General features: G+C 56.9%; 2 protein-coding genes across 2 annotated transcripts in view; both read left to right on the top strand.

Moving 5' to 3' along the window:
- PTSG_04976 (uncharacterized protein) overlaps window positions 1–5,826 on the top strand; it is a gene marked incomplete at both ends in the record, with an annotated part of 6,875 nt that extends 1,049 nt beyond the window's left edge. Inside the window, 11 exons of the mRNA XM_004994237.1 lie at window positions 1–9; window positions 150–239; window positions 433–825; window positions 1,030–1,206; window positions 1,436–1,788; window positions 1,944–2,096; window positions 2,456–4,663; window positions 4,851–4,922; window positions 5,099–5,226; window positions 5,360–5,469; window positions 5,654–5,826. The exon at window positions 1–9 is cut by the window's left edge and continues 78 nt beyond it. Coding sequence (XP_004994294.1) covers window positions 1–9; window positions 150–239; window positions 433–825; window positions 1,030–1,206; window positions 1,436–1,788; window positions 1,944–2,096; window positions 2,456–4,663; window positions 4,851–4,922; window positions 5,099–5,226; window positions 5,360–5,469; window positions 5,654–5,826 — 3,866 coding nt within the window. The remainder of the gene's footprint in view (window positions 10–149; window positions 240–432; window positions 826–1,029; window positions 1,207–1,435; window positions 1,789–1,943; window positions 2,097–2,455; window positions 4,664–4,850; window positions 4,923–5,098; window positions 5,227–5,359; window positions 5,470–5,653) is intronic.
- Window positions 5,827–6,245: 419 nt separating this feature from the next.
- Window positions 6,246–10,000, top strand: part of PTSG_04975 (uncharacterized protein) — a gene marked incomplete at both ends in the record, with an annotated part of 5,192 nt that continues 1,437 nt past the window's right edge. The window contains 7 exons of the mRNA XM_004994236.1: window positions 6,246–6,285; window positions 6,944–7,060; window positions 7,300–7,479; window positions 7,686–8,056; window positions 8,200–8,352; window positions 8,731–9,760; window positions 9,803–9,975. Of these exons, the coding sequence (XP_004994293.1) occupies window positions 6,246–6,285; window positions 6,944–7,060; window positions 7,300–7,479; window positions 7,686–8,056; window positions 8,200–8,352; window positions 8,731–9,760; window positions 9,803–9,975 (2,064 nt within the window). The remainder of the gene's footprint in view (window positions 6,286–6,943; window positions 7,061–7,299; window positions 7,480–7,685; window positions 8,057–8,199; window positions 8,353–8,730; window positions 9,761–9,802; window positions 9,976–10,000) is intronic.

The following is a 10,000-nucleotide window of genomic DNA, read 5'->3' as shown; positions in this document are numbered from 1 at the left end:
GTCAATCAGGTAGTGATGGAACACGAGTGATGGCATTGGGACACTCATGACTTGCGGGCCTGGTCGTCAATCGAGGAACTGGCGCTCACATGGTTTTATTTACGACTTCGTCTACACGCACACACACACACACACACACACACACACAGGGTGCAAGAGTTGGAGCAGCTGCGGCGCAGGTGAAAGGTGGATTGTGGGCTTGACCGTCAGTGATGCGAGCTGCACAGACTGCAGCGACGGTACGTTGGCATTGCGCTGAGGGCTAAAGCATGTGTTGTACCTGCTCCCTTGTTCCGGGATATTGCCACTGGCGCGCTTTGGGTTCCTCACGCCACATCGCCTTACACACTCACACTCACACACTCACGCACACTCACTCACTCATGCACAAACGCATAATATGTTTCTTTGCCGGTCCTTTCGACGTGCTAGGCATGTTTCAAGACAGCACGAGCCATCAGTCGCCGACTTGTCGTCCGTGGCAGCCATGTCCCGAGGGCAAGTTTGTGTCTTCACTGCCCACGATAACAACCGACAGAGTGTGCATGAGCTGTGCTGCTGGGTCGTTTTCGAACGACAGAAACCAAGACACCTGCACAGTGTGCCCCACGGGCAAGTTCCAGGATGCTGCTGGCCAGAGGGGCTGCAATCTGTGTCCAATTGGCACCTACGCGAGTCAACCCCGTACGATTGAGTGCCGCACTTGCGCCACTGGCAAATACGCGAACGAAACAGGCCTGAGCAAGTGCAAGACGTGCTCATCGTGCCCGACGGGTCTCTCGCCTTCACCCGCGTGCTCCCCCACCACCGACACAGTCTGCAAAGGTTTGTTTTTGGAGCCCATCAACCTGCATCTTATTATGTTCATCACCGAAGCGTGTCTTCTTCATATGTGCGCGCACACCTGTAATGTTGTCGCGCACACGTACACACGCATACACGCTCGTCACTCGCACACACATTCACACACATTCACACACACACACACACAATAACTCACTCGCCTTTGCTTTGCATTCCTTGTGATAGATACGACACCACCTGTGATAACTGCCCGTCGCCCAGATTCTGGCAGCGTTATCGAGGGGCCGGCATATGTGTACACGGTTGTGCAGCACATGAAATTTCAGCCCCCAGTCGTCACCGCGACAGACACATACAGCAACGCCACAATTGTTGAGCCATCGTACGACTCTGTGTCCACTGGTACGTCGAGTTTGCTCTTCTTTGTGGTGGGTGCTCCGCCTCTTGGTCTCCACTTTGTTCGTGCCGCTTTCACGTCACCGACCCCAAGCACGCGTTGCTTGCCCACACTTACCTTTCGCGTTCCATTTCAATTCAGCAATTGCTCTTTGAATAGACACACACACGCACCCTCTGCCTCCGAGTCTCTCACACGTTCACGCACGCACTTACCCACTCTCGCTCAACATAGCCTTCGTTGGCTCAACCCAGGCGCTCGCGTACACGGCCATGGACGAGGCTGGCAATCAAGCCAGCATCTCCATCACCGTCAACGTCATCGACGATAATGCACCACAACTCGTCTTCTCACCAGCAACGCTGCACCTGGAGGCTGGCCTGACACCAACGGCTGAGGACTACACGCGTGGCGTCACCGTTCTTGCCACCGATGCCGTGCTCAACAGTTCTCGACTCGTGTACGACCCCGCCAGCGTGAGTGTGCAGCAACTTGGAAACTACACTGTGCTGTACGAGCTGTTGTGGGCAGAGGACTCTTCAGCACAGTCCGTCCGCAATGTCATTGTCGCCGACACCACCAAACCTGTAAGCGAACTATGGAGGCAATGCGTGTGTGGGTGCGTGTGTGTGGGTGGGTGTGTTTGGGTGTGTTTGGGTGTGTGTGGGTGTGTGGATGGGTGTCCATGTCGACGCTTTCTGCGAGCGTGACTCACTTAAGCATTACTCTCTTGCCATAACAGGACCTGCGGGTTGACTTTGGTCTTCGAGAGGTGCATGCAGGCAACGAAGTCTGGCACGAGGCCGCCATCACGTTCGTGTACCCCGTTGTAACTGCCTCAGACTCCTTTGACACCACCATCAACTCCTCCAGCGTCATCTCTGCAGAGTTCCCGGTGAGTCAAGGGCTGTGCGTGTGTGTGTGGTTGGATGTATCTGTGTATGTGTGTGTATGTATGTATGTATGTGTGTGTGCGTGTGTGTTTGCATGTGCGTACTTTGCTGCAGTCGTTCAGGCCCAGGTTCAGGTTCACGTGTGTGTGTGTGCTGATGGGTGCGTGTAAACGCGCACGCGCCGGACCCAGCACCTCAGCATGACTTGGTCACAGCCACTGCATGACATTCATCCAAGTGAGCATCGTACTCATATCTCGTCACGCGCAACAACAACCCCCCCCCCCCCAACAACACACACAAACACAACCCCCCACACACAACACAAACACACACACACACACACACAACGCACATGCAGCGGTTCAGGCCATTCGTGGAGGACGACACCACGTTTGCGTTTACGTATGCAGTCTCCGACGCGTCAGATAATCTGGCCACCGTGACATATGTGGTGCGGGTCGTGGACACGATGGCGCCCACTGTCACCATCACTGGCGACCCATCTGTGACGCACGAGGCTGGGACGGAATACGTGGACGCTGGAGCAACGGCATCAGACCTGCTTGAGGATGCGCTTGAGCGGACCATCGACATCACCACCCTCAACACCGTCGACGTGTACCCGGCGTCGGTACCGGCTGTGTTCACGGTGGAGTACACGGCATGCGATAAGGCGGGCAACTGCAACAACGCATCACGTGCGGTGACAGTGGTGGACACGCAGCCACCCACGATTGAGCTGGTTGGACCGTCCCAGCTGCAGGTTGAGGCCGGCAGCGAGCTCGCTGACATCGACCCGGGCGCGCACGTGTCTGACGCGTACAACGCACCGTCACAGCTGCGCCTGAGCATTGATGACGGCGGGTATGCGGCGCAGCCAGCAAGCGTCCCCGCCACATTCAACATCACATACACCGTGAGCGACACGTCAAACCACACGGCCAGCATCACGCGGGAGATCACGGTGATTGACACGACGCCGCCAGACGTCCGCCTCAATGGCGCGCTGGACACGGTTGTTGGCGACGGTGTGGGCTGGGTAGAGCCGGGCATTGCGAGTGCGTACGACAATGCAGATGGTGATGTGCGGCCGCGTGTGGAGGTGAGAGTGGTGGCGCAGACGGTGGGCACTGCTGCAGCCGCGAGCAGCTGCGTGTACTCGTCTGCGCGTGACTTTGTGCCGAGCGTGGCACCACGGGTGTGGCCTTCGCCTGCGCTGGACGCGGTTGAAGCCAGTGCACCGAGCGGCACCGTGTACCGCATCAACTACACGGTGACGGATGCGTCCGACAACGTGGCGCACGTGGAGCGGGTGGTGCGCGTTGTGGATGGGAGTGCGCCGACAATGCAGCTTGTTGGTGAGCAGCTTGTGCAGCTTGAGTTTGGCGGTGGCAGCAGCAGTGGTGGTGGTGATGGTGAGGAAGGTGCAGGTGAAGATGGTAGCGGTGCGTTTGCTGATCCTGGGGTGACGGCGCACGATGCGCACGATGGGGATGTGAGTGGGAATGTGTGCGTGAACGTGAGTGTGGTGACGGCGAATGCGACGGGTGTGCTTGCAGTGGGGAGCGTGGCTGATGTTGCCGCGTATGCTGTCACCCATGTAGTGCAGCAGCAGGAGAAGCAGGAGGAGCAGCAGGATGATGATGGTGATGGTGGTGGGGGTGGTGGGGGTGGTGAGGGTGGTGAGGGTGTTGTGGGGCTTGGGGGTGCAGTGGCGTGGGCAGAGGTGGGCACGGTGTATGTGATGCAGTACAGCGTGCAGGACCGGGCGGGCCACGCGGCTGCTGTTGTGCGTCGGGCGGTGGTGGTGGTGGACACGACGCCGCCCGAGGTGACGCTGTATGGCGCGGAGGAGGTGCACGTGCCGTATGCGACACGATATGTGGAGGCTGGGTACAGCGCACAGGATGTGCACGACGGCAATGTGACGTCGCGTGTGGTGGTGCGCGGGGCCGATGCGATTGACGTGCACGTGGCGGGGGCGTACGAGATTGAGTACGCGGTGAGCGATGTGAACGGCAACACGGGTGTCGCCGTGCGCACGGTAGTGGTTGATGCGTTGACCCGACCCGATGATGATGAGGATGCTGTTGTGGAGCTGGTGCTTGCAGGCACGGCGGAGGTCATCTTTGGTGGCGATGTGCCGCAGCTAGAGGCCGATCTAGAGGAAGCATTGGGAGTGGAGTTTGTGGTCGTGTTTCTCGTTTACGACAGCGCAGATGGGCGTCCAAGCGACGGCAGCGGCAACAACGACAGTGTCAGCAGTGGTAGCAGTGTGCGCAAGCGAAGGGAGGCGCCATCCACGCCAGCTGCAGTACCAATGACAACAGCAACGGAGATGACTGTGGTCGAGTTTGGGGTGCGGGACCCAGGGACACTGGCGTGGATGAGCACTACCGAGGTGCTGACGCTCTTGGATGGAGTCGTTGTGCTGGGGACAAGCGCGGTGCTGAGTGCTTCCGCGTATGATCCGGATTTGGGCACATCGACCTCGAGCGGCGGTAGCAACGCCAGCGTGTCGCTGACTGTGATCATTGCAGCAGCAGCTGGCGGCGTCGTGTTTGTGGTGAGTGACACGGCACGCTTGTTGTGCAATGAATTGAATTACTGTACCGTCGTTGCTACGTTGATGATTGGGCACTCTTCGGGTGGGTGATTAGGAACGACGGCAGTGAACACCTTTGTTGCACAACTGATTTGCGCTCTCTCTCTCTCTCTGTCTCTCTGCTTGCTGACCTTGGTGCTTGCATCAGGCTATGGTTGTGGTTGTCGTCTCGTTGCTTCGGCGTCGGTCAAAGCGTCAGCAGCTGGCGAAAACAACACTGGTATGCCTGATGGTGAATGCCTTGTATGTCTGTGTGTTTGATTGCCACCACGTCATCAAGAAGCACATCTCTTGTGCTCTTGTGTGGTTTCGGCGTTTGTTCCTTGCTTGTGTGTACTCGCACAGCTTGTGGCTTACACCTTGTGTCGCTTTGTTGCTCTGCTGCTGGGGCTGTAGGAGGCGGCCCAGAACCCTTACCAGTCTGTGCCGCACAACGGGCTGGAGACGATCAACCCTGCATTCTGTGGAACCGACGACTTTGACACGGGCAAGATTGCCGGTGAGTGCGACTGCTGTCACAACAGGTCTGCTTGTTCAGTGAGAGGGAGAAAGAAAGAGGTGGGGGGGGGTAATTGCGTACACTGTGGCTGCGAGTGTGAGCCTCCGTCATGCCGCGTTGTGATGCGATGTGATGTGAAACATTCTCGCTCTCCAAAGCCTCGAGTTCTCGTTCATCTTGTCGTTGTCATTCACGGTGCCCTGTCACTTGTCTTTTCGATGCTGTCGCCTCGTGTCAGGAACATCGGAGCACGGCGCACCCCTCAAAGGTATTTGTTTGGGCCTTGCTCATGTCTGCTTGCTGGGCCGCTCTGTGCATGCACCCATGCTACATGGCCTACTGCGTCGTAGTGGTCATTTCATGTCATGGTTGCACTGCCTCATTGGTGTTTGATCCGTAACAGTTACTCACAAACAACGGCAACACCCACACAATGTGCGATGAATGGACAGTGCTGCAAGCGCAACCGGCGCATACGTGGGACGAGGCCGACTATGACACGACGTTCACGAGTGGCTATGTGGACACGGGAATTTTGAACATGCAGCCAGAGTACGACGTGGTGACAGAGGGGGGAGTCGTGGAAGACAATGTTTATGAATCCGCCGAGGATGCCGTGGCTTAGCGAGGACCACACCCTCCTGGCAAGGGATACTTGTTACATTCCCATTACACATTTTGGCTCAAGTCTCTCTTTGTCCATTGTCAGCAGCGGAGAGGGAGATCGAGGTCGAGGTGTCTTTGGCGAGTCAGTGTTCATGCTGACGTGCACGCTTGCTTCTTGGCATCATGCTGTGTTCTCTTTTTTTTTTTTTTCTTCTTTTTTTTTTTTTTTTGTTGTTGTCACCCGCAAAAGAAAACCACATGGCTCCTCTTTGTTGTGTTTGTATGGGAATTTTGGCAGGACAGTTGTTGTGCGCCTGAGGAGTCACATTTTCACAACGCGTGCACACAATTCCACGCTCAGACGTGTGGATGTGCGTCTTTGTGGCGTCTGCGTGCGATGCTGATGATGACGAGTTGTGAGGAACAACGTGGAGTGAGATGGAGGGCGACCTCCGTCTTCGCAGTGGTGACTGCTTTGGTACTCATGCAGCGCCCAGTTGGTAAGCCACAGCTTGAAGTTGATCAAGATGGGGTGGGGTGGGTGTAAAACAGCAGCGATGAAGAAGAGAAAAGCAACCATGCGACTGTGCGCTTGTGCGATGAACGTCCAACAGAGTGTTATCACGTGATTTGGTTGCTCTCGTCCCCGGTATCACCTCCGCCGTAGCTCAGACTCGAACATGCACGGCAACTCATGGCCGTCTTCCTTCCCGCTTCGATTCCCTCGATGTTCATGTCCCTTCATCCATGTGCATTGATTGTCCCTCCGCTGCGTGCTCAAGCAGTTGAAGCGCATCCAATTGTGTGCGGGCGGGGACAGAGAGCAGGCAGCGTTTCTTGCCTTCCATGCCAGCAAGGTGTGTTCGCGCACGCAGGCGCGTGCTGGGTGAAAGCCACAAGCAGACAGGCATGCGGGCGTGTGCTCTTGAACATGTATTTCTGCACATGGATGCTTCTGTGGAAGCTGTGAAAAGGCACAGGTGCTGGTAGTAGTTGAAGACTTGATTGTCTCCGGTTGTGGTGAAAGATGTGGCGTGCATTCTGTTCAATCACACATGCTAGTCATGCTGCACTCCTCCCACAACTGTCCGCTCATTCACCCTCACTTCTCTGCTTCTCGGTGTGCTTGCCTGCAGGCAAGTATCAAGACGCTTCCTCACACTCCAGTGCCAGCTGCAAGAGCTGTGTCGTTTGTCCCACCGGCTATGATGAGACAATTCTCTGCACCAAGGTTGCCAACGGCAAATGCGAAGGTCAGAAGAAGGAGTGGTGTGCCCTGTGAACTTACCAAGAGGAGAGCATAAAACAACAACAATAACCCCCCCCCCACCCACACGCATGCACAGGCACAGGCACACACACACACACACACAGGCACACACACACATACACACAATCCTCACGGATTGTACATACACACAACACCCACTATGCTGTCTCGTGGCGCAACGTTCACCCTTCAACCCGTTCGCATTGTGCCAATTGCGTGTAGACATCCAGCCACCCACCATTGAGCTCCGATACCCGGGCACGAACGTGCTCTTGAAGAGCAGCGACACTTACACCGCAGGTTTTGGGCTTCCGTTTTCGCCACCTCTCGCAAGCGCCGTCGACACTGCCGCTGGTGCGGTTGTACTCATTCCCCCTGCGAACATTACCAACATATCGACAGGTACGCCAAAGAACGAGCAAATGGGTTGGGGGCACTATGTGTGACGACGTCTGTTGTGCACGTCGTAGCGTTGTGGTACATGCGTGTAATACCGAGTTAGCTCCCAAGGCTTTGCGCGCGCACAGTTCTCATTACCACAGTTGGCTTACTTGCATATCTGTGCTCACCCTGCTTGATTGCGGTGTGCTGCTTCGCCCCACTTGCAGATATCCTGCATGCTACGCGGACGCTGACGTACATGGCAGTCGATGCCGCAAGCAACACAGCCACACGCACCATCACCGTTATGGTTGAAGACACCCTAGGCCCAGAAATTAGCTTTGATCCACCAACGCTGAGGCTCGAAGCTGGTCAGTCACCGACACGCCACAACTTGACCAAAGGCGTTTGCCTTGTCGACAACGTGGACGGAGAGCTATCTGTTGACCTGGATCAGCTGCAGTACAGCATGAACGACATCAACGTCTCAAGTCTGGGATCGTACCAACTCTCATACTGGCTGAACGCAGCAGACGAAGCTGGCAACCCTGTACAGGCAACAAACAGGACTATTATCGTCCAAGACACGACAAAGCCAGTACGTGTGGTTGATCTGAAGGTCGTTCTGGCGATTGTTACAGTTGCTATATGAGGCTTCTTGCATACGCTCTAGACACCCTGTAACTGCGCAATCAGAACCGACTCTCAACCCAGTGCGTTTCTGCGTCAATATTGTGACAGGACCTGCGGGTTGACTTTGGTCTTCGAGAGGTGCATGCAGGCAACGAAGTCTGGCACGAGGCCGCCATCACGTTCGTGTACCCCGTTGTAACTGCCTCAGACTCCTTTGACACCACCATCAACTCCTCCAGCGTCATCTCTGCAGAGTTCCCGGTGAGTCAAGGGCTGTGTGTGTGTGGATGTGTGTGTGTGTGGTTGGATGCACGTGTGCGTGTATGTATGTGTGTGTGTGTGCGTGTGTGTTTGCATATGTGTACATGTGCATGTGCGTACTTTGTTGCTGTCCTTCACGTTCACGTTCACGTGTGTGTGTGTGTGCTGATGGGTGCGTGTAAACGCGCACGCGCCGGACCCAGCACCTCAGCATGACCTGGTCACAGCCACTGCATGACATTCATCCAAGTGAGCATCGTACTCATATCTCGTCACACGCAACAACAACCCCCCCCCCCAACAACACACACACACACACACAACACAACACACACACACACACACACACACACACACACACACACAACGCACATGCAGCGGTTCAGGCCATTCGTGGAGGACGACACCACGTTTGCGTTTACGTATGCAGTCTCCGACGCGTCAGATAATCTGGCCACCGTGACATATGTGGTGCGGGTCGTGGACACGATGGCGCCTACTGTCACCATCACTGGCGACCCATCTGTGACGCACGAGGCTGGGACGGAATACGTGGACGCAGGAGCAACGGCGTCAGACCTGCTTGAGGATGCGCTTGAGCGGACCATCGACATCACCACCCTCAACACCGTCGACGTGTACCCGGCGTCGGTACCGGCTGTGTTCACGGTGGAGTACACGGCATGCGATAAGGCGGGCAACTGCAACAACGCATCACGTGCGGTGACAGTGGTGGACACGCAGCCACCCACGATTGAGCTGGTTGGACCGTCCCAGCTGCAGGTTGAGGCCGGCAGCGAGCTCGCTGACATCGACCCGGGCGCGCACGTGTCTGACGCGTACAACGCACCGTCACAGCTGCGCCTGAGCATTGATGACGGCGGGTATGCGGCGCAGCCAGCAAGCGTCCCCGCCACATTCAACATCACATACACCGTGAGCGACACGTCAAACCACACGGCCAGCATCACGCGGGAGATCACGGTGATTGACACGACGCCGCCAGACGTCCGCCTCAATGGCGCGCTGGACACGGTTGTTGGCGACGGTGTGGGCTGGGTAGAGCCGGGCATTGCGAGTGCGTACGACAATGCAGATGGTGATGTGCGGCCGCGTGTGGAGGTGAGAGTGGTGGCGCAGACGGTGGGCACTGCTGCAGCCGCGAGCAGCTGCGTGCACTCGTCTGCGCGTGACTTTGTGCCGAGCGTGGCACCACGGGTGTGGCCTTCGCCTGCGCTGGACGCGGTTGAAGCCAGTGCACCGAGCGGCACCGTGTACCGCATCAACTACACGGTGACGGATGCGTCCGACAACGTGGCGCACGTGGAGCGGGTGGTGCGCGTTGTGGATGGGAGTGCGCCGACAATGCAGCTTGTTGGTGAGCAGCTTGTGCAGCTTGAGTTTGGCGGTGGCAGCAGCAGTGGTGGTGGTGATGGTGAGGAAGGTGCAGGTGAAGATGGTAGCGGTGCGTTTGCTGATCCTGGGGTGACGGCGCACGATGCGCACGATGGGGATGTGAGTGGGAATGTGTGCGTGAACGTGAGTGTGGTGACGGCGAATGCGACGGGTGTGCTTGCAGTGGGGAGCGTGGCTGATGTTGCCGCGTATGCTGTCACCCATGTAGTGCCTCAGCAGAGAAGCAGGAGGA

The sequence above is a fragment of the Salpingoeca rosetta genome, assembly GCF_000188695.1.
Source record: "Salpingoeca rosetta unplaced genomic scaffold supercont1.11, whole genome shotgun sequence".
Taxonomy (NCBI): domain Eukaryota; class Choanoflagellata; order Craspedida; family Salpingoecidae; genus Salpingoeca; species Salpingoeca rosetta.
Note: the sequence above shows the minus strand (reverse complement) of the source record. Positions and strands in the feature narration are given on the sequence as shown.